Source organism: Panthera pardus, unplaced genomic scaffold (assembly GCF_024362965.1).
Source record: "Panthera pardus isolate Hobbes unplaced genomic scaffold, ASM2436296v1 HiC_scaffold_15, whole genome shotgun sequence".
NCBI lineage: Eukaryota > Metazoa > Chordata > Mammalia > Carnivora > Felidae > Panthera > Panthera pardus.
Window position 1 is genome coordinate 41,511,253 of NW_026526710.1, and position 27,966 is coordinate 41,539,218.

At 38.0% G+C, this 27,966-nt stretch overlaps 2 protein-coding genes across 5 annotated transcripts in view; one reads left to right on the top strand and one right to left on the bottom strand.

Moving 5' to 3' along the window:
- OSBPL1A (oxysterol binding protein like 1A) overlaps nucleotides 1-1,436 on the bottom strand; it is a 266,632-nt gene extending 265,196 nt beyond the window's left edge. The window contains exon 1 of the mRNA XM_053902506.1: nucleotides 1,420-1,436. The gene's annotated coding sequence lies outside the window, so the exon portion shown is untranslated. The remainder of the gene's footprint in view (nucleotides 1-1,419) is intronic.
- A 321-nt stretch (nucleotides 1,437-1,757) lies between these two features.
- IMPACT (impact RWD domain protein) overlaps nucleotides 1,758-27,966 on the top strand; it is a 30,986-nt gene continuing 4,777 nt past the window's right edge. Inside the window, exons 1-9 of one of the 4 annotated variants that reach the window (XM_053902515.1) lie at nucleotides 1,758-1,903; nucleotides 2,980-3,108; nucleotides 4,077-4,129; nucleotides 6,280-6,342; nucleotides 15,741-15,826; nucleotides 18,964-19,086; nucleotides 21,659-21,711; nucleotides 23,823-23,896; nucleotides 27,694-27,784. In XM_053902515.1, coding sequence (XP_053758490.1) covers nucleotides 1,868-1,903; nucleotides 2,980-3,108; nucleotides 4,077-4,129; nucleotides 6,280-6,342; nucleotides 15,741-15,826; nucleotides 18,964-19,086; nucleotides 21,659-21,711; nucleotides 23,823-23,896; nucleotides 27,694-27,784 — 708 coding nt within the window. In that variant the 5' untranslated portion in view covers nucleotides 1,758-1,867. Of the gene's footprint in view, nucleotides 1,904-1,931; nucleotides 2,365-2,979; nucleotides 3,109-4,076; nucleotides 4,130-6,279; nucleotides 6,343-15,740; nucleotides 15,827-18,963; nucleotides 19,087-21,613; nucleotides 21,712-23,822; nucleotides 23,897-27,693; nucleotides 27,785-27,966 lie in introns of those variants that run through there. The other 3 variants (XM_019465516.2, XM_053902516.1, XM_053902517.1) reach the window with 3 other exon arrangements.

The window sequence follows — 27,966 nt, forward strand, 5'->3', positions numbered from 1 at the left end:
GAGCTAGAAACTGTTTTAGCTCAAGATGAAGAAAAACACACTGTCCAAACCAAATAGAGGGAGGAAATGTGATTGACATTACTGAGGGCTAAAGCCCTCCAAGCACTCTGTTGGAACAAAAATGAATGCACAGCTGCAAACTTATGGAGACAATCAGAAAGCCACATGCAAGCCATGTGACAAGAGGAGGTTAACAGCTGTGATGTCAGAGGCAATGAACTGCATGAAATTTCTTACATGGGCCACAATTTTTCTGCCAGTATTTTTCTCACCATGTGAAACAACTACCCTCCCCTTCTTCAATTAGCTAACCTCTACCTGTTCTTCTATAAGTCAGTGCAAGCATTCTCTGGAACAAGAAGCCCAGTAAAATTTGGATGGACGGGGATATCTGGGTGACTCAGTTGGTTAAGTCTCCCACTTCGACTCAGGTCATGGTCTCGCAGTTTGTGGGTTCCAGCCCTGGGTTGGGCTCTGTGCTGACAGCTCAGAGTCTGAAGCCTGCCTGGGATTCTGTCTCCCACTCTCTCTCTGACTCCCGCCGCCGCGCCCCCCCCCCCCCCCCCCCCCCGCCCCAGCTCTGTCTCTCTCTTAAAAAACAAACACACACATTGGTTGGACGGCCTTTTTTGGTGCTACTAACACAACAAGACACAATTCTAGTCCATTTTAATCTTAATTACTTTTGTTGCTCCCCATCTTAGCTCCTTAAAGGCAATGCATTACGTCTGAAAATGCATCTCTAAAGCTTAGCACAAGAACCTAATAAATATCTGAATTAATAAATCCACAAGGCTCAGTAAGATCCTCTCAAAGTAATTTAAGCAGACTTCTTTACAAGTACTTAAGTGGTGCACTCTTAACTCAGATAAGTTTTATGGGGTAATTAAAACACGCCCATAATTAAGACAAAAGAGAGGAAGGATGTAATATTTTGAGGTTTTGTCTGTGCGTGTGAAGAAAGTGAAGAGGGGACAAAATCCCAGTTGAATAAGTTATTATGTGCCTTGATTATGATATCCATATAATTCACAACCAATGTATTGCAAAGTAGGTGTTGGAGGGGTGGGGTGGAGTGGAGACTAACTGAAGCAAATTGATGCAAATGTTTTGGGTAATGAAACAATGACCATTACATTGGCTGGCATAACTAGTGTCTTGTACAAAAGGTGCTTTTAGCAAAATGTCCAAGAACGCCAAAACAACCAACCAACCAACCAACCAACCAACAAAACCCCAAAAAGCTATCACAATACAACAGTTGGGTGGGTAAGTTTTCCTGCACGCTTTCGAAATGCCGCCTGCTCTCTCCTCGCTTGTTTTTGGAAAATCAAACACATCCTTGCCCAGATTAAACAAAATACCTTAAAACACGTTTTTAAAAATCCAGAAAACAAAACAAAACAAAACAACCCCTGCCTGGAAATGCAAAGACGAGTCTGGGCTGCAGACTGCGGTCGAATTCCTCCCTGGGCCGTGGCGGTAAGCCCGACGCCCCAACGTTTCCCGGGGACTCTGGGGTATACCGCGGCCGCAGTGGGCGACCTGAAGCCCCCAGCCCCGGCGTTTCCAGGACACGGAGCCCAGAAGCCCTCCAGCCGTCTCTCTAGCGGGACGGCTTCCCTGGGCGCCGCTAAGGGGCAGAAAGAAGGCGGGCACAGGGCCAGGGAGAGGAACCTCGGGTGCGGAGAGCCCCTCACATCACCTGGCCCACAACCCGGAAGCAGATGCGGGCTGCGAGGCGCGCCCCGGGTTGCGGTTCCGGGTCGGCCTCGCCGCAGCCGGTGCTCCGCTCGCCGCCGCAGCGCCCCGCCCCCGCACTCCGGACCTGGGCCGGCGGCGGCCGCCTGGCTGCTCCCGGGGCCACATGGCTGAGGGGGACGCAGGGAGCGACCAGAGGCAGGTGAGGGCCCGCCGGGGCGCCGACCTCCAGGCTCGGCTCGGCCTCGCCTCGCCGTCCCGGGCCTCCTCCGCCGAGAGGCCCTCTGCCCGGGGCCGCCCCCATTCCCGCCGGCACCGTCCGGGCCTCCAGGCGCGCAGTTTGCTGCACCGCGTTCCATTTTCTTGGCGCCCGTTCTCCGCCGATCGCCCTCCGGCCAGCCGCTCCCGGGCGTCGGCGGGCTCGGCCTGCCTCCGACGGTGTCGTCGTCAACCATCAGCACGCGACGGAGCAGCTCCGGGCCGGCGACAGAAATCCGGGTTCTGCTTTCTGCCCTGTCGCCGCCGGGTCACCTTGGACAAGCCACTTATCTCCAGTTTCTGCCTTTGCAAAATGGGCAATAATAACACAAACCCTGGAGTTCCTTGAGGGCCCGCTGGATCTTACTCCTCTTGATAGTGAGCTTTCCCTAGTGCGTGGCTCACGTGGGTACTCTTAAAAGCTTTTCCATCTGGGCTGTGAGGCCAAAATGAGATGCATACAAGATTGCATACTTTGCTTCCCCTTTTCACCTTTAGATCCTGTTATTTTTCTTTTTTAACCCCAAACCAAAGAATAATTTCCGAAATGTTTTTAGGATACGATTACCAAAAAAACAACGAAACAACCACCCATACCTGTGCCTAAATCCAAAAGAAACAATGGAGGTATTAAGTAGGACTATATGGCTAGTATATAGCAAGGATACTGGGGAGTGGGAGTGAGGATTACGTGGTACCTAAGAAAAGGTGAAGCAGAGGATGTGTGTTCATCTTTCCACTTGTAAATCATGCTGTAGGGTATTGGATATATCTTGGCTCACTAGTGGCCAAAAACCCAGTGATGTTGCAGCAAGGCTGGTCCTAGTCCTTGTCTGGCAACCACTTACAGAGTAGAACATGGTGACCTGCTGCTAAGACCTTCTGGCAGTGTTCCTTCAGGGATCCTTTATAAAGGCTAGTAATGTTAAATAAAAATACTTTATAAGAGAGGAAGGAAAATTCAGGCTTTTAGGGCATGTACATTCGTTGACTTTTTTTCCTCCCATCAACTTCTTACAGAATGAGGAAATTGAAGCAATGGCAGCTATCTATGGCGAGGAATGGTGTGTCATTGATGACTGTGCCAAAATATTTTGTATTAGAATTAGCGACGATATAGATGACCCCAAGTGGACACTTTGCTTGCAGGTATTTTTCCCTCCTTCTCTATAGCCATTTTCCAGTTACAACAGTGACTGTATGATTGACTAATACTGTATTCCTCTAAATGACTGTTGTGTGACTTCTAAATTGTCTGTTTTCTTGTTAGCTTTTGTTAACAATTGAGTAAGCACCAGGGTAATGAAATCTCTGATCACTCAAGACAAGCTTTAACTGATAGTCTCAATCTTTCCTATCCCAGTTATTTTAATTAGATATTCTCAGTGTACCTTTGACAGACTTGAGTTTCACTTCCTTTCATTGTTCTGTTCATTTAATAGGAGAGGGTTTAAACCTGGAAGGATGGCTAACCTTTAAGAGGAAGAATAGGTTAGTAATTTAAAAGGCTTTATAAAACAGATACTTGTTTCTTTATTAACTGAGAATCAGTGTGGTTAAGATAAAAAGTGACAAGATCAGTATAGCTTTCTGTATTGATGCTTATTCTTTGGTGACTGCCTGTATTTTCAACATAAAGGTTTTTGTCAGTGTTTGTTTTTATAACAATACTGATCTGGGAACAAAGGTGTATGGGTCTCTGTAAAGGGTTAGTTATTTAATGTGTTTACCAGTATTTAATAGGATTTTTTTTTAATATTTCTTCAGAAAAATACCTGGAACAAGTTATAGTGCCACCCTTTTCACTTGAGGTTAGGGTTTAATGCCCCTGTTTCAGTTTTCTTTTCATCTTTGTCTTCCCCACTCTTATTTCCTAACTTTCATTGCTTGTATACCTTCTCTGTAAATAATATGCTCCTTAAAAAATTGGCATTATCATTAACAACATACTTTAAGTATAAATATGAGGAGGCATTTCTCTCCTGAGATTGAACAAAATAACGGTTTTGATTTTAGTTTGGCAAGTAGGAAATTTGTCCAGTAACTAGCTTTATAAATATTGTTAATTTTGAGTCATGATGAAGTATAAACAGATTTATTTTTAAACTGCTTTACAGGTGATGCTACCAAATGAATACCCAGGTACAGCTCCACCTATTTATCAACTGAAGTAAGCTATATTTCTATGTTTATATTCTTACAAAAAGATTATACTTTTTAAAGATTATTTCTCTATTTTGTGCTTTGTGTTTATATAAAATACCTTTCTTAGGAAAATACATATGGAAGTTAAGAACACCTTTTGGGGGCACTTGGGTGGTTCAGTTGGTTAAGCGTCCGACTCTTGATTTCGGCTCTGGTCATGATCCCACAGTTCGTGGGCTCAAGCCTCATGTTGGGCTCTGTGCTGGCAGCACAGAGCCTGCTTATGAGTCTCCCTCCCTCCCTCCCTCCCTCCCTCTCTCCCTCCCTCCCTCCCTCTCCCTCTCTCCCTCTCTCCCTCTCTCCCTCTCTCCCTCTCCCACTCCCCCTCTCCCACTCCCCCTGCTCATGGTTGCATGCTCTCTCTCTCACAATAAAGAAACTTACCTTTTGGTAATGTTTATTCATTTTTGAGAGAGAGGGAGACAGAGTGTGAGCAAGGGAGGGGCAGAGAGAAAGGGAGACACAGAATCTGAAGCAGGTTCCCGGCCCTGAGCTGTCAGCACAGAGCCGGATGTGGGGCTCAAACCCACAAACCTGACCTGAGCCAAAGTCTGTTGCTTAACCAACTGAGCCATCCAGGCACCCCTGTTTTAAAAGTTTATTTATTTGGGGGTGTCTGGGTGGCTCAGTTGGTTAAGCATCCGACTTCGGCTCAGGTCATGATCTCATGGTTTGTGGGTTTGAGCGCCGTGTCAGGCTCTGTGCTAACAGCTCAGATTCTGTATGTGTGTCTTTCTCTCTCTTTCTCTGCCCCTCCCCTGCTCACACTGTCTCTCTCTCAAAAATAAAAATACATAAACATTTTTAAAAAAATAAAAAAGTACTTGAAAAGGACACCTTTTGGACTTTGTATAGAGCATTTAAATAAAAAAATTTAAATTATATAAAAAACACATTGCAGAATGTATTTAGTATAAAAGAGAATCACAGCGTTCATAGGGATAAAACAGCTACTGAATTGTATTTAGAGATAGAGAAATCTTTCTCTTTAGACAATCTGGTGGTTTAGTTTCTCCTAATCTGGTTCTGCTGACCTAGCCATAGTTCCTTGGCAAGCTTCTGCCTAAGACTGCTTGCCCTCTGGGAATTACCCATGCTTGGTGCTTCTGGAGCTTCTCTCTGCGCCTTGTTGTGGAAGAACCATCTTCTTAGCAGCCTAAGCTTAATCTTAGTCATGACCTGTTGATTGCAAATGATCTTTGATCAGCTTTGCCCACTTGACCTCCTAAGATGTATAAACTTGTGTGAAGAGAATTCCATTAAATTGTCATTATTAAAATTTTTACCTACCAGTGGGATAATTTTTTGTATGTGTTTTAAAACAGAAATAAAATTTGATAATAATAATGGTTCTGTTAATTTTTATTTATTGAAAATGAGAGATATAATTTTAGAATGCCTATAAACATAAATGCCCTTTTCAGGAAAAGTTGATATATATTTTTGCAGTCACGTGGCAACCACTCTATTTGTTAAAGTTGTTTTTGAGACACTTTTTAGAAAAAAAAAAAAAATTGGCAATTCCTAACAGTGTCGCAGATACTGTGAATCTGGAAATTTGGATTCTCAAACTTGTTCTGCCATTTACGTAAACCTGGACAGGTTCATGATATCCTATGAACTCACCTCTGTTTTTTTAAAAAAAATTTTTTTTTAATGTTTATTTATTTTTGAGACAGAGAGAGACACAGCATGAGCAGGGAAGGGGCAGAAAGAGAGGGAGACACAGAATGTGAAGCAGGCTCCAGGCTCTGAGCTGTCAGCACAGAGCCCGACGTGGGGCTCGAACTCACGAACTGTGAGATCGTGACCTGAGCTGAAGTCAGACGCCCAACCGACTGAGCCACCCAGGCGCCCCTCACCTCTGTTTTTTAAACTATATTTTAATTGAATAATATTGGGATTGCCTTCATCAAGGTTTCCTGGGAGGACACAATAAGTTAATGCCAATGAAAGCATTTTGGAACTGTATAGATTTGTACAATATAACATTTTAATGAAAGTAGGTAATTTTTAAAAGTTATCAAATAATTTGTAATTTAATCAGTAATTTCTGTTTGAAATATAAACACAATCCTTGAATAGTCTTCTTCATTGTGTTTTATTTAATCTTAGTGCTCCTTGGCTTAAAGGACAAGAACGTGCAGATTTATCAAATAGCCTTGAGGAAATATATATGTAAGTAGCAAATGATTTAAAAAAAAATTCTACTTGTGATTTTATCGTGGGCTTTTGTTGCCACTGATATGTTAGGGCATTTTCTAAAGTTTTTGTTAAGCTGCCTTTCCCTTATAAAGGATGCATTTGAAAAGTCTTTGAAAGACTGGTTATATAATTTTATATATACACTTGATATGATTTCTACTTAGATAAAACAAAAACAAAAAACAGTAACGACTCAGAGCTAATAGCTGTAAAAATACCAGATTGTGAAAGTAAACCCAAAGATACAGTTCTTGTTTTAATACTTTCACAGGCTATGTTGAATGAAACTGGTTACAGCAGGGGCGCCTGGGTGGCGCAGTCGGTTAAGCGTCCGACTTCAGCCAGGTCACGATCTCGCGGTCCGTGAGTTCGAGCCCCGCGTCAGGCTCTGGGCTGATGGCTCGGAGCCTGGAGCCTGTTTCCGATTCTGTGTCTCCCTCTCTCTCTGCCCCTCCCCCGTTCATGCTCTGTCTCTCTCTGTCCCAAAAATAAATAAAAAACGTTGAAACTGGTTACAGCAGAATCTTGTGTTAGGTCATAAAACTGAGAGTCTATTGACACTGTATTCTTCACTGTTTCATTCATTCAAGAAATACTACAAGACAGGCACTGTACTAGGTCATAGGTACACATAGTAAAAACAAAAATGGTCTCTGTTTTCATGGCATTTAGAACTTACTGATTGAGATACCACTCATGACATTGTAAAATGAAGGTAAAACTGCAGCTCTGATAAGTTCTGTAAAAGAAAGATATTAATGTGCAGTACTAAATGAATTTGAAACAAGATATGACCTAGTCAAGGATGGCTTGTTTGACTTCAGAGCTGAATTACTGAAGTGAAGATAACTAGCGAATGGCACAACATGTGCAAAGGCTCTGTGTCAAGGAGCTTGTCAAGACATAAAGTTGGTGGTATGAAGGGGGAAGAGAGGGGAGGGGAGGGGAGAGGAGGGAGGATGCTGGGACAGTGACCTGGTGAGGTAGGCCGGGGAGGTCATGCACAGTCTTGGAGGCCATGTGAAGGATTGTTGTCTTTGTTGTTAAGACCCGTGGAAAGCAGAGGTTTTCAAGTGGTGTGATGTCGTTGATAAGATTCTGACTTTGAAAACACCAATCTGTTTCTGTGTGGAGAGCTGATTGGAAGGGAGCAAGAATAGATATGTTAGGAGGCTAATGCAGTAGTCCAGGGAAGATGACTGTGATTTGGATTAATTTTAGTAAGATGTTAATTTCGTAAAATAAACAATGTTTTAGAATCAGTTTTACTGTAATCCAGAAACTGGTAAGGATTGTCTTATATGTTCTAGGTGGCCACCCTTTTTGGTACAGTGTATCCCTGGGATCTCGGCCAGGTTCCTTTTCCTCCTAAAATATTTAATTAAAATGTGGTAAGTCTTTATGGAATTGCTTCTGTTCATTCCTTCCTGGAGAAGTATGGTCTTCCTTGAGTCCCAGGTTTACACTTGACCCTGGAAGCAACCAAGAACTGGACGTATCAATAAAGGATGACCCCATTTAGATATTCCTCAGCATATAAGTATTATTTATTTCCTCAATTAAATGTTTTCTGATAACTTTCTCTAACCTTACTGGTCATTCCAACTTTACGCCCCCAAGAAACTTGTTTCTGTAATCCTTTATTTATGTTTAGTTACCATTTTATCTTCTCCCTTAGAGTAGAATAAATATACTGCAAATTTGTTCACCAGTGATGTTGTAATTATACATCTTGTGGTCATTTTCTTAGTTCTTATCTTACATGACATCTGTAACTTATGCTGGTGTTGAAGTACCTCTTTCTTGAAAACCTTCCCATATTTGGATTTTATCATACTAATGTTCGTAAGTTAGATTTTTCTCCTACCTATCCACAATGTCATGTACTCAGAAATGGCTTCCCATCTGCCTTTTTTCTATCCATAAGCCCCTCTTTTACTAAGAGATAGATCCCTTCCCATAGGACACAATTTGGTGTTCTCCCTAACTGGTTCAGTTGAGCTATTTGGGAATTAGGAAAGGTCAGAGATTATAAAGCAGTTTGTTCTAAAGATAGAATTGTGGTTTATACTGTCTTGCTTATTAAAAAGGGCTTGAATAATCCTGGTCCAATGGTATTGTTTTCACACAGGTGGTGTGAGTAAAAATAAACACTCTTTTAAAAAGAGCACTCTTGGGGCGCCTGGGTGGCTCAGTCGGTTGAGCGGCCGACTTCGGCTCAGGTCATGATCTCGCAGTCCGTGTGTTCGAGCCCCGCGTTGGGCTCTGTGCTGATGGCTCAGAGCCTGGAGCCTGTTTCAGATTCTGTCTCCCTCTCTCTGACCCTCCCCCGTTCATGCTCTGTCTCTCTCTGTCTCAAAAATAAACGTTAAAAAAAAATTTTTTTAAAAGAGCACTTTTTAAAACACTCTTAAAAAGTTTTGTGACAGCCTTTAATATTTTTCCATAAATCCAGCAGGGGGCAGCAAATTGAAAAATATTATTAGTTTTGAAAATTAGTAAATGTATGAATATAGTTTTTAATATTTATAGTTTCATTATATTCTAAATATTATATCACTATGAAGATTTTTACATTAACATCATTTTGTATGTAAAATGTGATTTTTGCCTAGACAAGAGGATGAGCCATGGTTTGTTTCCTCTTAGGTAGGAAAGCAGAAGTCAGAAAGCTAACAGTTTTTCCCGTAAGAATTTATTGAGTATCTCCTATATGCTGGTACTTTGTTAGGAGTTTGGAATTTAAAAATGAAGATAAATGTGTACCAGTATGATATAATGACGTAATTACTGAGAGGTTTGGACCAAGTGCTGTACTAGCTTTTTTTTAAGAGGTTTTAGCAACAGACTATCTCTGGGCATGTGGATAGAGTTGTAAAGAAGGGTTCCATTGTGAAGGAGACCTTGGAGCATGGTGTTTGCGAGGTAATCAAGTGGGGAGAGGTTTTCTGGTAGAAGGGACTGCATGAGCAAAATCATGTAGGTGTGAAGCAACCTGGCATCTTCAGAATTTAGCAAATAGTTTAAGATGCCAGGTATACAAATTAGGTAAGGATAAGAATAAAGTCGTAAGTCGGGAAAGAAGTGTGGGCATTATGTTGTAGGCTCTAAGTGTTCTACACAGAGTAGTGATGTAATCAGATTTGTATTGCAGTGTGAGAGATGGGCTGTGAAGAGTTTGAGGAGGAGGGAGATGGTGGAAGCCTTTTTAGGAAGGCAACAAGAATGGATGGAGAAGAATGATTGGTTAAAGAAATACTTAAGAATATAGACTGGGGCACCTGGATGGCTCAGTCGGTTAAGCATCCAACCCTTGGTTTGGGCTCAGGTCGTTATGTCACGGTTCAAGAGTTTGAGCCCCATGTTGGGCTCTGTACTGGCAGCATGGAGGCTACTTGGGATACTGTCTCTCTCTCCCCCTCCCCCTGTCTCCCTCCATTCTTCTCTCCCTCCTTCCCTCTCTCTCTCTCCCCCATCTCCCTCCCTCCCTCCCCCTTTCAAAATAAATAAACTCTTTAAAAAAAAGAATATTGACTAGGATTTGGTGATTAGTTAGTTGTAGATTAATTTGCTTATCATACCTTAGTTTTGATGAAATATTTTGCATATGAGTATTTTAAATCTGTGAAAATAATTATTTTAATCAAGCAAAAGGTGAATGATGGATTTAAAAATACCTGGAACATAATAATAAATGTTGTTTAAGAGTAATCCCTTAAGGAAGGGGATTAACATTTTTTTTTTTTTTGTAGTGCAGGTTTTTCCCCACCATCTAAAAGTGGAGCATTCCTATTAAACCTCTCAAAATGGCATAAAGAAAGAATATCCCCAGCTTTCTGAATGTTCAAGTCACACTGCTTCACTTTATGAAAGACCTACATTTGGTACAGTAATGGCAGTTCTTGTAAAAGTGAAAATTCTCTTCAGGTTTCTTTTGGTTAGTGAAAACAGCTAATGTAGATCTTTTGTAAAAGTGCAGTGGCATAACACAAACTTTTGGAAAATGGGGGAATATCTGTATTTAAATTTACAATGGATCATTTTAACAATATTTAATTTAAAATCCAAGATGATGATTTTAATTTCCCACAGCCCCTCACATTTTGATTTATCATGGAGTCTTAGATTTGAAAGTTGGGAGGAGAGGCTTATCAGATGAGATCAGGTGTGTTCAGGGTGGTATGGCCGTAGACAAGGCGGGGCTTATCAAAGCACAAATTGCCACAAAGCTAAAAGAGTGAGGAAAACATTGTTCAAGACTATTGTAGTAGGGGAGAGAGGCCAGAGCTCAGTCTGACCTCAACTTCCAGAAACAAAAGGCAGAATTTTTTGTGTTTTTAATTCCAATGAGTTAACATACAGTGTTATTAGTTTCATGTATGTAAGATACCATAATTCCATACATTGCTGGTGCTCATCATGACAAGTGCCCTCCTTAATCCCCATCACCTATTTCACCCATCTCCCTACCCACCTCCCCTCTGGTAATCATCTGCTTATTCTCTATAGTTAAGAGTCTCTTTCTTGATTTCTCTCTCTCTCTCTTTTTTTTTTTTTGTCTCCTTTGCTTTTTGTTTTGTTTAAATTCCACATGTGAGTGAAATCATATGGTATTTGTCTTTCTCTGACTTATTTCACTTAGCATAATACTTCAATCCTTTTTCTATGGCTGTGTAATATTCCATTATACATATTTATATATGTCACATCTTTATCCATTCATCAGTGGATGGACACTTGGGTTTCTTCCATATCCTGGCTATGGTAAATAATGCTGCTATAAACATAGGGGTGCATATATTGCTTTGAATTAGTGTTTTTGTACTTTTTGGGTAAATACCTAGTAATTCGATTGCTGGATTATAGGATAGTTCTATTTTTAACTTTTTGAGGAACCTCCATACTGTTTTCCACAGTGGCTGTACCAGTTTGCATTCCCACCAGCAGTGCACAAGGGTTCTTTTTTTCTCCACATCCTCCCTAATGCCTGTTGTTTCTCATGTTGATTTTAGCCATTCTGACAGGTGTGAGGTAATATCTGATTGTACTTTTGATTTGCATTTCCCTGATGGTAAGAGATGAAGAGCATCTTTACCTGTGTCTATTTGCCATCTGGGTGTCTACTCTGGAGAAATATCTATGTGTTTTGCCCATTTTTTAATTGGATTATTTGTTTTTTGGGTGTTGAGTTTTATAAGTTCTTTACATATTTTGGATACTAACCCTTTATTGTATGTGTCATTTGCAAATATCTTCTCCCATTCCATAGATTACCTTTTAATTTTGTTGATTTGTTTCTTTTGATGCGTAGAAGTCTTTTGTTTTTATGTAGTCCCAGTAGTTTATTTTTGCTTTTGTTTTTCTTGCCAGGAGAATTTTTAAAATTTTCATTCCAGTGTAGTTAACATGCAATGTTATATTAGTTTCAGATGTACAATACAGTGATTCAGCAGTTCCATATATTACTCAGTGCTCATCAAGATAAGTCTGTTCTTAATCCCCTTCACTTAATTTACCCCATCCCACACCCCCCCCCCATGGTAACCAGCTGTTTGTTCTCTAAAGTTAAGAGTTTTTTTTTTTTTATTTCTCTTCCTTTGTTTGTTTCTTTAATTTCACATGAGTAGAATCATATGGTATTTGTCTCTCTCTGCTCTGACTTATTTTGCTTAGCATTATGCTACCTAGATACATCCATTTGTTGCAGATGGCAAGTTTTCATCCTTTTCTATGGCTGAATAATATTCCATTGTGTGTGTGTATACACATACATACACACCATATTTCCTTTATCCCTTCATCTATTGATGGACACTTGTGTTGCTTTCTTAGTTTGGCTGTTGTAAATAATTCTGCAGTAAACATAGGGGTGCATGTATCCTTTCAAATTAGTGTTTTTGTATTCTTTGAGTAAATGCACAGTAGTGTGATTCCTGGATTGTAGGGTAGTTCTACTTTTAATTTTTTGAGGAACCTGCCTACTGTTTTTCACAGTGGGTACACTAGTTTGCATTCCTATCAACAGAATTTGTAAGGGCTGGGATAAGGATTTGAGGGAAGGTTAATCAGTGAGCTGTGTAAGCCCAGTAAGTTATTTCCTGAGTTTGCAAATATGTTTCTCATGATTAGGCCATCTGTGTTTGCTAATTGTTGCTCATCAGAACTTAGGCTCCTCCCCTCCCATAAAGACGGGAGAAGGGATGCTGTCTTCCTTAATGATTACAGTTCAAAATGATGGCTGCCAGGTCCTTGAGAAAGACACTCTTAGGCTATAAAACTGACAGGATTCTCCCTAAATCCTTTGGGATACTCCCAAAGGAGTAGAGAAAGAATTTATAATGTCAAGTTTTCTAACAAAAATGCACTAAGAAAAGGGAGGTCAGGGCCTATAGTTAGGAAGTTCTGCCAGTCTCAAGTTTAGCTAAGCTGGCATTAAGGCTGTCTTGGCCAGGCTTCTAGAATCAGTTTTGGAAATAATGTGGCCTCTTTGAATCTGTTTTCTCATCTGTAAAATAAGGATAATAGAATAATACTGTTGTGAGGATTAAATGACATAATCTGTGTAATGTGCTTTAGAAGCATATGATAGCCACCCTTAATTTTATTGTTATTAAAAGAATCATCTCATCCAATTTTGTCATTTTGAAAATGGGATAATAGAAACTCAGATTGAGTGATTTGTCTGAGGTCACACAACTTAGTAGTGTATTTTAGCAAGTGGCTTTGTCCATAAATCAACAAATATAAATATTAGAAAATTAAAGATACAACAGAGCCACAAGTAACATGACTTTGTTTTGATCATTCTGGATTGGCTAATAGTCATTTAAGTATAGCTATTCACAAAATCCAGCTTTTAGTCCAAGTTTGTCTTTTATTCAATTTGAAACAAATATTGTTCTAGACATTTTCTATTTAGCTACTTTACCATAATTTAATTTAATAAATAAAAGCTTAGCATCTCACCCTATAATAAGTAGTTTTTTAAAATTTTGTATCAGAGTCCTTAGGATTCCGTAGACTTCCTCCAGGACCAGTTGTGGGTGGCGTGCAAGGCAGATAGACACAGGAAGGAGGACTCTCAGCTTTTGTCTGTTTATTTGTTTCTGATTCTGTGAGAGATTTCGTTATAGCAATGCAAAAGTTTGAAAACCACCAAATCCTAGTGGATAGTTAAAATCTTGGACCAAGGAGAAAACACAGTTTCTTCTTACAAGAGAAAACACAAATGCAGCAATAACAACAACAACAAAAACAAACAAACAAAACACCATTAGTGATAGAACAAGGGAAAGAGTAATTGTCATTTTCCTTAGGAAATTGTAAACACCCACTACAACTTCCGTACGTTGGATTTCAGTAAGTTTTGTTAAATACAAGGGAAAAAGGAAGCATTCGGTAACTGATGTTGGGCAGAAGTGCTGTTGTACGTTTTTCTGCAAGAAGCCGTGGGCCGGAGGAGAGGAGATTTGGAGTTAAGGTTTAATTTTGTCTTTATTATTTGGAAAAATTATTTATTAATCGTGAAAATTCTTCCAAGGTGTTTTCACAACACTCCAACAACAAATCTGAATGTGAATGTATGATTCGTACACAGGATGATTTTCCTGCCTCGAAGGGTGGCTTAAGGATTTAGTGAAGTAACAAAGTGTTTTCTACATGTCTTCTGTATAGTAGGTGTTCATTAAACACTAGATACTGGTATTACTATTTTTGGTGATGTGAAGAATTCAATAGAATGAGATTAGGAGATGGAGAGAATTATATACAAAAACATAAATTTGTAAGAATCACAAACACTGATATAAGGGACCCAGTTTTCTCATTGACTACCATCCCCCCAGGCCAGCATGTAGACATGGTGTAGTTATGTTGAGTGAATTAAGATAGGTTCACTTGAAGAGAAACTGCTTCTGTAAAGTAAGATAACATGCTCTAAGTCTCTGTTTTATAGATGAAGAAACAGACTCAGAGTTCAAGTGGCTTACTTGCCTAGGATCATAGCTGCTTGATAGAGCAAAATGCAGTGAGCAAGCTGAGTTTTGGAGTCAGTCTGCACTCACATTCTGTCTCTGGGCTTCTTCACTGCTTCTAAGACTGTTTTAGACAAGTCTGTTTTCTCTAGGTCTGTTTTCTCATTTGTACAATGGGGAAATAATACTTCATTAAATAATTGTGAGCATTTAATGTGTTGACACATATAATGAACTTTGGGCTTTGTATATACTCAATCCATCGTACCTTTCTGCGTCTATACCTCTGAATCATTTATTGAGAAGAGAGGATAGAAGTGGGAATTGTTTAAAAGAAATTCAAACCACATTCCCCAAATTTTAAAGCCTTCCCAGTTGAATTTTCCTCTCTCTTAGAATCTTAGACACCAGTTACCAGAGCACAGGGAGGAATGTTTAGTGCTAAGGAGTTATGGGTGAGATGGGGAAGATTTGAGGGTACAGAATTATTTGAAAACAATATTTTCTTCTCTCTGCTTGTTTTGAAAGTTTCCTTTGGTGGGTACTGATGAGTAGTGATGAAGAGAGATAGTGGTTTCAAGGGGGACTTTCAGAGGAAGGAGGTAAGGTGTTGTTATCAAGTAATACGGGGATTACTTTAAGTACACGTAACGGACATTTATCTAAAGTTGGTGTCATTCCCTAAAGAGTAGACACCGGGACCTTTATTTTATTGCTGTTGTCATCATTTGACATAACTCTATGGACATGAACCATGCCATGTTCTTTTTCTCAGTGACCTTTGAGTTGGATTTAATTTATCTGAATCAGTCAGACATTATTTGGAACCAAAATGAGTCAATTTGAGCAACAGAATATTTTGTCAAAAACAAAATGCAATTGTAAAGTTGTTACCTGAATTGTCTTTTAAGTCTTTTAAATTTGGTCTCTGAGGGAGTTCCTCTGATGCTTTGCATTCTTCTTTGCTGAAATAATTATACCAAACAAGTGTGCCAAATAAGCGGTTTGAAATTGTTCAAAAAGCTTAAAAAAAAAAGCAAGCTGTGACATCAGTACTGAAACTATATCTGCTAACAGGAACCGAATCCCCTTTACATCTATCTACTTCATCTAGTTCAAGTTCAGAAGTTTTCTTTACCCTCTTTGGTTGCAGCTTTTCTCTTATTTTAAGTAAGCAATGTTAATTTGGAGCCTGTTGAAATTGTTAATACTGATATGAACATCTGTATTCAATACTTAGCTAACAGATGTTAGGGAATCTCATGTTATTATAAATTCTTTTGTAAAAGGCATAGCTAGATTGCATATAATTTCTTAGATTGTAAATATGTTTATATTTTCTTGAATTTGAGAAAGAATTTTTTTTAATAACCAAGTTTTCTCTTCAATTTTGTTTAGACAGAATATTGGTGAAAGTATTCTTTACCTATGGGTAGAGAAAATAAGAGATGTTCTAATACAGAAATCTCAGATGACAGAACCAGGTAAATACCAGAAGAATATTATTAATATTATTAATGCTCTTTTAACTTAATCATAATTAAATTTCCATGTAACTATTCTAAATGAAATTTTTAATGAAAAATCTGTGTTCTGTTTTATGGTTCATATGTGGTAAAATACAGGTTTCTCTGGACAAGTTCATTTGCTCATGTAGTTATGGTTATTTCTATGTGATTTTAGCCTCTTTGGTTTCATATTATACTCTTACAGAACTTGGGTTAAAGAACGTGGGTCTAAAATTTCTGCTTTCTTTGACTATTAAGGTAATATGAACCATGTAACATTCCTCATGAATTACTGGAGTACACAAGTTAGACATTAGCTTCAAATGAATAAAGTGTTTATAGAAAAAGAACTCTGGAAAACACACCAACTGATATTTAGGATATAAAAATTTACTTTGAAAATTGATTTTTAAATTGAGATGTAGTTCACATACCATAATTATTTATCCTCTAAAAATGTGTAATACAGTGGTTTTGGTATATTCCAAAATTGTACACCTGTCGCTACTATCTAATTTCATATCAAAGACATATATTGATTTGAAAATCAATATATGTCTTTATTATTCTTTGATTGAAGCATTCATGACAACGCAGGTGTTTCTAATATTTCATTGTTACCACTGATAGAATTGTTTTCAATCTGGTAAAGAGATTTTTAAAAAACCAGCAATAGTTTATTTACTAACTTTTTAGAAGATTATTTATAAGGAACCAATTATTTTGGACTCACTTAGCAAAATCATTATATATTTAAAATTGATAGTAGTGGTAACTTTTTCAGAGCATTTTACTATTTTTCTGTAGAAAATAAACGTTTTTACTGCTTCCATTAACATCTGAGATAAATGGTGTGAAGATATTCTCTCCATGTGACAATCATTTTTGAATTGTTTTCCTGACTTTTATAATTCATGTTCTGATTTTGTAGCATTTCAGGGCATTGATAGGAAAAGTAGTCTCAAAATAAAATTGATTTTTGCTGATCTACCATGCTAGAGTGTGGGATAATTGCAAAAAATGGAATGTATGCCAGTAAAAATTTAGGACTCCAAAAAATTTGGAATCACTCAATTCTCAGGAGATTTTTTAAAGTATAGATCTTAAAAATAAGATATTTTCCCTTTTCCATCTATATCCACATTACAGTTTAGCCACTCTTTAAATTGTAATGTTATTGATTTTTGTTTACAATTTGTAGTTATACTTTTTAGAAATTTTGTTTGGTATTTTTCTTACCAAAAATTGTTTTTGTAGACTTCATACTAAAATGGAAGGATTTGTAATTCTAAAGAACTAATAAGGTTACAAGCTCGTGATCAAGATATCTCATGAGAATTTTCCATTCTACCCACTTAACAAGTAACTTAGATTGATTTTACTGTTAATCTTCAGTACAAATTTATCTCATAGGTTTTTTCTATTGCAGAAGTACTAAATTTTGAAGTAATTATATACACAAAAAATTTTTACAATTCTGTACTAATTTTAGACTTACAGAAAAATTGCAAAAATAGTACAATGAACTCTTTTATATTCCTCACTCTGTTTCCCCTAGTAACAGCCTACTTAACCACAGTATAATTACCAAGAATAGGAAACTAACATTGGTATAATATTAACCAAACTAAAGATCCGAATTTCATGGATTTTTTCCACTAATGTCCTTTCTGCTGTTACAGGATGCTGTCCAAGATTCTACATTGCATTGACCTGTTATTTCTCCTTACTTTCTTCTAGTCTGTAAATAATTTCTCAGTCTTTCCTTGGCTTTTATGACCTCTTATGACCTGACACTTTTGAAGAGTACTGTATTTTGTAGAATGTCCCTCTGTTTGGGTCTGTCCATTGTTTTCTCATATTGGAGCAAGATTAGGCATTTTGGCAAGAATACCACAAAAATGATATTGTCTCCTTCACAGTGCATATATCAAGGAACTCATGGTATCAGTATGCTTTATTGTTATGTTTACCTTGATCCTTTGGTTACGGTGGTATCTGTCAGGTATCTCCACTGTAAAGTTATAGTATTAATCAAGCCTCTCCAGAGAACCAATTGGGTGTGAGTGTGTGTGTGTGTGTGTGTGTGTGTGTGTGTGTGTGTGTGTATGCGTGTATGCCTGTGTATTTATAAAGACAAGGATGGGGGAAGAGAGGGATGGATGCAGAAGAAGGGAGGAAGAGGTGTGGAAGAGAAGGAGAGAGAGATCAATTTAAGGAATTGGCTCATGAGATTGTGGAGGCTGGCAAGTCCACACTCTGCAAGGTACTTTGGCAGGCTGGAGACCTAGGGAAGAATTAGTGTTGCAGCTCAAGTCTGAAGGCTGGCTGTCTGCTCGAAGAATTCCCTCTTCCTCTGGGGAGGCTAGTCCCTTTTCTATTAAGACCTTAACTAGATGTAGCTCTCTCACATTGTGGAGGACAGTCTGCTTTACTCAAAGTTAACTGATTTCAATGTGAATTCCATCTAAGAAATACCTTTACAGAAACATCTAGAATAGAGTTTGATCAAATAAATATCTGGGTACTGTGGACTAAACTAGCCAAGTTGACATATAAACTTAACCTCACAGTTACTGTCTTTCTCTTTGTAGTTGATAAGTACCTTGAGGGAGATACTTTGAGCCTCTGCTAATATCCTGTTCCTCCTTAAACTTTAACTTTAATATCTATTAGTCTGTCTTGTCAACAGGATTTATTGCTGTGGTGTTTGCATAATAATGATTCTCATTTCCTTCTTTCATGGAATTCTTCATGGAATTGGGATTCTTCTGTGAGGAAGAGATGCCTCTTCTCCCTGTTTGTTTTTTATTTTTATCAGTATGAACTCATGTATATTATTTTACTCCATGGGTTAAAATTCTATACTATCATTATTTTGTTGCTCAGATTTTTCCAGGTTTGGCCTTCAGGTAGACTCTTGTATTCTTTTTTGTTAGCTCACCTGTCTTTTTTTTTTTTTTTTTTTTTTTTTAGCATTTCTTTGCTCTCCGGAATCATAAGCTCTTCCAGGCTCATCTTTTATTTATTTTCCTAGACAAAGACCAACCAATTATTAAGTGGAATTCCTTACTGTCCTCTAAGTTCATTCATAAGGTCTCATATCCACATAGGTCCTGACATCAAGAAGAAAACTGAAGAGGAAGATGTAGAATGTGAAGATGATCTCATTTTAGCATGTCAACCGGAAAATCCTGTTAAAGCATTGGATTTTGAGATTAGTGAAAATCAAACAGGTATATTACCATCTAGTTTCTTTTGAGGCGTGTGGGATGTTTCTGAAATGGTATAGAACTGTAGTAAACTCTCATACGTTAAGAAATAGTTATTAATTTGCAGAGAATTGAGGGTTTTTTTTTTCCTGCCTGCTGGCCATTTTGATGTTTGCTAGGTCTGTCAGAATGATGAGGAAAAAACAGAAATTTCTCCCTCCCCTCACTGTTTTTTTTTGTGTGTGACTTTCTAGAGTTTTGAATTAATGATAGGAGAAACTGAAACTAAGAAAAACTCTGTTAATGTTTTCAGTTCACATCCTGTTTTTATATGTCTATTTTGAAATCCTCAGCTATCTCCTGATGTTTCAGTTAACTTTTAGTCTGTGTTCATAAATATAATAGCTGAACGTACAGCCACAGAACTCAAGCTAGTAAAATGCCTTTAAGATTTTAGTTTTTGCTTAAGTAGATTTGTTCCATAATCAGATAGTATTCAGCTTATGAATAGGTTGATGTGATAAATCAATCAGCTGTATGTTGCCATTGGAAAATATCTTCTATTTTAGTATCTTAAAATTTTGAACGGTAGCATCAGTTTTCTCAAGGCTTTTACAAAAACATCATAGGCCAGAGGGAACTATGCATTATACAGTAGCTTTCAAACAATACTATGAAGCTTTAAAGTTCTTGTGTGGTGTTTCAGGACCAGGAAGGGAAATAAATAGGAAGAGAAAGAGTGGGAGAAAAGACCCAGGATTCCCACCCCTACCTCAGTCTCACATTTTATTCATTTATATATTTGTGGATTTGGCGTAAGATTTCTTTCAGGAAACAGGATACACTATTAAAAGCAAGAGTAAAAAGGGGCGCCTGGGTGGCTCAGTCGGTTAAGCGTCCGACTTCAGCTCAGGTCATGATCTCGCGGTTCGTGAGTTCGAGCCCCGCGTCGGGCTCTGTGCTGACAGCTCAGAGCCTGGAGCCTGTTTCAGATTCTGTGTCTCCCTCTCTCTCTCTGACCCTCCCCCGTTCATGCTCTGTCTCTCTCTGTCTCAAAAATAAATAAACATTAAAAAAAATTTTTTTTTTTAATAAAAAAAAAAGAGTAAAAATCATAGTCAACAATAAATAGTGTCCAGTTCATGTTGACCTTAGTGCTACCCTGGTACAGTGGTCACAGTTTGTTCAAGAAGAGGACACACTCAGGAGGAAGGCAAAACATCCTGCATAAACCTGGTTTCTTGACCTAGCCCCGCCACACACCAGTGCAGTAAGTTTTGACAAGTTGTTGTTTAAAGCTGTATAGAAATATTTTTACGTGTGTTAGTTGAAGTAGTCCATCAATTGTAAGGCAAGCTGACTTGGGTAAGATTCAACAGATCAGTGAATAGAAATAGGAAACAATTTTAATTATTTTTCCTGAATAGCTTTAAAATTTTTTTTTTTAACATTTATTTATTTTTGAGACAGAGAGAGACAGAGCATGAATGGGGGAGGGGCAGAGAGAGAGGGAGACACAGAATCGGAAGCAGGCTCCAGGCCCTGGGCCATCAGCCCAGAGCCTGACGCGGGGCTCGAACTCATGGACCGCGAGATCCATGACCTGAGCTGAAGTCGGACGCTCAACCGACTGAGCCACCCAGGCGCCCCCCTGAATAGCTTTAGATCCTAAATGAGGCAGATGTAGCAGCCAGGATAGTTGGTAAGTTTCTCAACAGAGTTAAGGTCAAATTAGTGGTTCTTAAACTTGTTTAAGAGGCAGAATAACTGGAAATAATGATACTCCATGGAATACCAATTTGGTGTATCATTGATATATTCAATCCTATGAAGAAGGAACAGTTTTATTAGCAGAAAACATTTCATCACAGCTACACAAAATAAAGTCATAGGTTTCCCAACCCAGAAGTCCATCAACAGAATTGATAAATAAATTGTGGTATATTAGCAGCTGATAATCTTTTTGGTCTTAGGACCCTTTTATACTCTTTTTTTTAAAAAAAAAATTTTTTTTTTAACGTTTATTTATTTTTGAGACAGAGAGAGACACAGCATGAACGGGGGAGGGGCAGAGAGAGAGGGAGACACAGAATTGGAAGCAAGCTCCAGGCTCTGAGCCATCAGCCCAGAGCCCGACGCGGGGCTCGAACTCGCAGACCGCGAGATCGTGACCTGAGCCGAAGTCGGACGCTTAACCGACTGAGCCACCCAGGCGCCCCAGGACCCTTTTATACTCTTAAAACTTAGTTATTATACCGATTTATACTACTATAACATCCCAGGATTTGAGGCCCAACCTACTGGGTGACCTTGACAGGTGAAAATCATTTATAAGTCAAGTAGTTTAATCTTAACTTACATTTGAACACTTTTTACTTAAAATTATAATTTTAATAGATAGCTATTAAGGGTAATTTGGGTTGATTTGCTATATGATGTACATCTCTTTCCCAACTCCCTTCCCCACCCTCTGCTCACACCATTGTCAATTTTTCATTATTCAAATGTAAGAATTTTAAAAATAAAATAATGTATTTCTTTAAATTTATAGAAATAGAAGAATTACCTCCGATTGATCATGGCATTCCTATTACAGACCGAAGGAGTACTTTTCAGGCGCACTTGGCTCCGGTAGTTTGTCCTAAACAGGTAAAGTTTCTATGTCCAGTTCACTTTGATGTTGTTTTACCAAAGTAATTCAAGTAAATGGTTTTCCTATTATGTTTGCTGTTATGTTTAATTTTCACATAAGATGAAAATTATTTGTTCATTTTCCTACCCCGGAATTACTGTGAATCATGGAAGATTTGTTTCAGTTTTAACAAATTAGGGCTTAACCCTCTAATGGATTTCCAAACAAGAAAAGCACATTGTGTGGAAAATTATGATGCTTAATAGCTTGTTAAAAAAATTATTTGTCCTATTGTGTGGGAGTTCTGCAAAACCAAGTCGGCTCCATTGATGCCCAGGGAAGAGGACAGTGGACAGACTGGCTGAGCAGAGTCTTTCTGACCTGAATTCCTTTTCCTTTCTGCCTCTTGATCTTAGGTGACCTGATTCCCACTCAAGGATACCAAATGGGAGAATTTTCAATCACAAACTGTAACTACCTAGAAAGTTAAATTAACAACAAAAGTCTCATTAACTTAGCATAGGTTTGAATCCTTAGTCTCTTCTCTTTGGTCTCTATAGCTCCTCAACTGTAAGCCCTTCTTGAAGCCCTGAACTACAGGGTACAGTTCTTTGTACCAGGCTGCACTTTCACTCTCCTCTGCATTGACTTGTGGTCAAGATAACAGCTTTTGGTTCAGGCTTCTGGCTCTTTCTGTCCGCAGTTTGTCCTTGGCTGTTGCCCATAATCTTGTTGCCAGGGTCCTCCTTAGACATTATGTTCTGAATCTGTTCATCCTGGATCCTCTTTCTTTTTCTGATTATAGTCTCTTGGACTTACAGGATCATAATTGTGAGAGCTCAAATAAATCTTAAAGATCAGTGTCTGCTTTATTTTGTTGATCAGGAACCTGAGAACCTGAAAGATTAAAAAGTAATAACCACAAGATAACATAGTTTCCGATTCAAATTGATCTCCCTGGCTGCAGCTCAGTCTTCCCTACCTCCAGTATTTCTTCCATACTCTTTGCCAGCAAGTTACCTTTCTGAAAGATCTCGCTGTGTGTCCCTGGCCCCACCCCCAATCTTTGCTTATATCCGTTGTGTACAAGGAGAAACCTAAACTCTTCTATGGGGCCCTTTGTGATATGACCCTAGCTTTATCATTCCTGATACATTGTCTTTCATCTCATTCATACTCTAAATAGTGTCTACATAAAACTATTGGTTGTTTCCAGAACCTTTCTCTTTTATGTCCCTGGTAAGGTTACCAGATAAAATATAGGATGCCTAGTTAAATTGGAATTTCAGATAAACACTATCGTATGGGACATACTACTAATAAAAAATTATTTGTTGTTTATCTGAAATTCTAACTTAACTGAGCATCCTTTATGTTTTATTTGCTAAATCTGATAGATTTGCACATGAAGTTTCCTCTGAATGGAATGACTTATTCTTGCTTGCACCCCTTTCTTCCCTTTTGGTGCAAAAGAGATTGCTACTTATCTTTCAAGATCTGGCTCTTGTTACCTTGTCCGTAAACTTTATAGGACTCCAAGAGAGCTTTGGTCTTAACAACATTTGGAACATAACCATGTTGTACCTGTCAATTTGGATACATAAGTGTGATAAATTTCAGAGTTCTTTTTAAAAAATGGTCATATTTATGTTTAAAATTCTTTACAGGGGGGACAATTTCATCTATAAGGACCTTAAACATAGTTAGTGCTTAAATATTTGTTGCTATTTGGTACTCAAAATACCAGGTCTGGAGGCCAGCCCGACCACTCTCTGTCAGCACTGTGCCCTGCTTCAGCTCAAACTATAAGGCCCAATAAAGCCTTACCTGTGCCTTTGAAGAAAAAAAATATATCAGGTCTGTAGTTTTTTATACCAATTGAGAGTATTAGTTTCTGCCTCTAAAACGAGGAGAAAACTTTGGAAATGACCTTTTCAGAGTGTAGTAGACTCTTTAAATGAGGAGAAAACTTTGGAAATCGCTTTTTCAGAGTGTAGTAAATTCTTTAAATCACTATTTCAGTACAACAGTATTTATATCAATATGCTTTAAGATATTTTTCTAGCATTTATTTATGGAATAAATAAAAAGTATACATTGGTTTATTTATATTACTGCTGTTTTTAAGGTGAAGATGGTTCTTGCCAAATTGTATGAGAATAAGAAAATAGCTAGTGCCACCCACAACATCTATGCATACCGGTGAGTAAACCTAATTTTAGGAATGTTCAATTTGTAAAAAATGGGGGAAACTGATGCATGATTTTTAAAATAACAACTATTATGTGGGGTTTTTTTCATTATAAAAGTAATAATCACGTATAGAATATTTGGAATCTGCAGAAAAGGAAAAGAATTGGAGGGAAAATCAGCCTTTTTCTGCCATTAAATGTAACTGATAATAGTTGGATACATTTTGATAATATATCAATACATTTTCCTTGTCTTCTATGCAACTTTTATTTTTTCAGTGCATTGCCTGTAGTATCTATGTTAACTAACTAGAATTTAAATAACTTGAAATAAACAATTTACCAAAAGCATTTTTCCATGTTGTTATAATTGCTTTATAGACATTATTGTAATGGCTGTGTACTATTTTTTTCGGGCTGTATACCGTAATTAGCTATTTTCTTTTTCTAGTTTTTCATATTTTTCATTATTATAAAAAATATTCTTGTGAACATCTTTGTATACATTCTAGATTATTTACTTGGAGTAGGTTCTGGTTACTTGAGATTATTTTTTGAAATGAAATGGGCGTGTAATTGAAGAAGAAAGAATATATTCCTAGAAGTAAAATCATCAGGGGCGCCTGGGTGGCGCAGTCGGTTAAGCGTCCGACTTCAGCCAGGTCACCATCTCGCGGTCCGTGAGTTCGAGCCCCGCGTCAGGCTCTGGGCTGATGGCTCGGAGCCTGGAGCCTGTTTCCGATTCTGTGTCTCCCTCTCTCTCTGCCCCTCCCCCGTTCATGCTCTGTCTCTCTCTGTCCCAAAAATAAATTAAAAAAACGTTGAAAAAAAAAAAAAAAAAGAAAAATCATCAAAGTATGAACATTTTTGAAACTCTTGATACATAGTGCCAAATTTTTTCCCAAGTATTTCTTTTAAACCAATGTATGCTTTCATTGGCAGGGAAGTAAGTGTGCTTCTTTTGCCGTATTCCTTTTAGTTTTGAATACTAAGGTTTTATACAAATGTTTGCTAAAGTGTTAGTAAACAGAGGAAGAATATATTTCTAAATACGTAAATTAGTATAGACTTAAAAGAACATATTTTGGGACTGAAATGAATCAGAATATAAACATAGAGATTTAGTGCAAATTTAAACTTTTTTTTTTTTTTAATGTTTATTCATTTTTTGAGAGACAGAGACAGCATGAGCAGGGCAGAGAGGGAGGGAGACACAGAATCTGAAGCAGGCTCCAGGCTCCTAGCTGTCAGCACAGAGCCCGACGCAGGGCTTGAACTCACGAACCGTGAGATCATGACCTGAGCCGAAGTCAGATGCTCAACCTACTGAACCACCCAGGTGCCCCAAGATTTAGTGCAAATTTAAAGTGTGATTGAGAATATTAGTAAAATCTAGGCTATCTGAAAATCAGAAAATTAAAAAAAACAATCCATCACTTTGGATAGGTGAGTTTTTTTATATTACTAAGTCACATTTCTTTAAGTGCCAAAATTTCCAAAAACTATTTGTTATATGATTCCCTGCTTACTAGAGTATCCCTGGGCAGGATTTTGATGTTTTGAGTTAGGGTCATCAATATAAAAACAAGGGATTAGACTCTGCTTGCTCTCGGTGATTTGAATGTGCTATAAAAGTATTAATTGCCATTCATTCATCCCATGTGTTTATTGAGTGCCTACTCTGTGCCAAATACTTTATGAAAGTTAATTTTGATTATTTCAGGAACTCTGCCCCTGCAAAAAGTTTAGCTTTTTCAAGATCACAAAGTTGTTAAGTGGAGTCTGATAAACTGATTTCTCTCTCTTTTATTCTGACATGGCTCTGTGGCGGCACCTTCAACAATCAGTCACTGGATATAATTTTAATCTTAAGTTATCAAAAAGTTAAGGGGCGCCTGGGTGGCGCAGTTGGTTAAGCGTCCGACTTCAGCCAGGTCACGATCTCGCGGTCCGTGAGTTCGAGCCCCGCGTCAGGCTCTGGGCTGATGGCTCGGAGCCTGGAGCCTGTTTCCGATTCTGTGTCTCCCTCTCTCTCTGCCCCTCCCCCATTCATGCTCTGTCTCTCTCTGTCCCAAAAATAAATTAAAAACGTTGAAAAAAAAAAAAAGTTAAATAATATGCCAGATATTCTATTTCAGGCCCCAGATTTTTGTTTTTAAGTACCTGGAAGTATTTTTTTTAGTTTTGCAAGTTAGTAGGTGATCAGACCAGCTGTCAATTCTCACAGATATCAGCACGACTTACATGCTTACTCCACCTTGCTCCATTATGTTATAATTGACACTTGGGAATGAAAGAGCTTAGCTTGCCAGAATTGTGTGGCACCTAAGACTAAACCAGGTACAAAGTGGAGTCTTGCAGGATCCCACTGGAAGTAAAGTAAATAACCTTTATCTCGTATATGGACTTTGTGTTGTATATTTTGAATGCTTAGGATCCTTTTAAGGTTACTTCTTCGTTCTGGGGCTGTGTTCCTGCTTTGGAGTTACGAGGCACTCGTCAGGCTACTGGTATACACAGCTATGGGATACTGCATTATCGTCTTCCTGGCATGTGCCGAAAAAGTAAAAATGTCCTTGGTATTTTCATTTTTAAAAAACCTAATAGCACTGATTTATAACTCAAGTTTTCTTCATTTGTTCCATAAAATTATGGTGTTAGGTTATAATTACAGTCCTAATATACACCAACTGCTGACACCTTTTTGCCTTAAATTTGCCATATAAAATTTTGTCTAGTAGCACGAACTTTGTTCTCTTGGAATGAGGTCAATTCTAAATAATTGTAGAGCCTGGTCATAGTAGGTGGGCAGTAAATATTGATTGAGTCAATGAATGGAAAGATAGATTGAAGGAGGAATGAGTGAATAAATGAATGAATATGATTGCTATAATACATATGAATATATAATAAATATATGAATAGGATTGCTATAATTGACTTAGGTATTAGATATGGTAGTATCTGGCTTTTTTATAGCCACAGCTGGAAAAGTATCTTTGCTGCGTTTGCCTAGTCCTAGATGGTGTCATCTGTAGGGACCTAAGAAATCCTGTAGACACCATACCTTAACTGTCACTGTTTTCTTTTTATATCTCACCCTTACTTGCCATGCTTATTCTGCTACAATGTAGCCCAAATTATTATTCCAAATGCAAACTTTCTAGATAATTTAAATAGGTAAATATATCATGATTTATCTCAGATATTGATAATTAACCAGGGGAAAAATTATAGAGAAGGTAAACCTTATAATTCTTAGAATGGGGAGGATAGAGAAATGTTTGATGGCTAGAATAAGATGTGAGGAAAGTATAAAATGTTAATTTATGTTGATTCCATCACCTCCATCTTTTTTATATACTCTTTGTCTCTTCCACTAGCTCTAAGGCTCTTTGAAGACTGAAGTATGCCACTTATTTCTTTATATCATTTCATGGTGCCTACATACTTCTCTACAGTATATTCTCAATCAATGGTTTTCAATGACTACTCTCTGTAACCTTATAGCTTCAAGATTAGATGAAGTGTCAGATGTATAAACTCACCTTTCCATAATTATAGCATTTCTGCTTTAAGGGAGGTGCCCTTGATTCCTAGCTTTCCCAAATATAAAAAAAAAAAAAAATGAAATGTACTGGATAACAAATCAGAGAAAATGTATCTAATATATAGTTCAAGAAGAATTTTTTTTTTGACAAATATGCAGATTTTGGAAGTAAATTGATTGCAACAAGTATGTAGGTGTAACTTTTAGGTGCAATATTTTGGAGTTTCAAAGTGTAACACTGTTATATGTATTTCTAGAATATATTGTGAGGATAAACAGACCTTCTTACAGGACTGTGAGGACGATGGGGAGACAGCAGCTGGCGGGCGTCTTCTCCATCTCATGGAGGTAAGTGTAAGTTAAACCCTGGTAATCCTGCTCTCTGAGCCATAAAATTTTTCAATGAAACAGAGCTCCATTTAGGAATAAGTAAATCAGTTAGGCTACATGACATGAGATATATTTGGGATAACTAGTAGTTAATTTTTAAACCTTGAGAGAAACGTTTAACCACTTGATGTGGGGCAGAA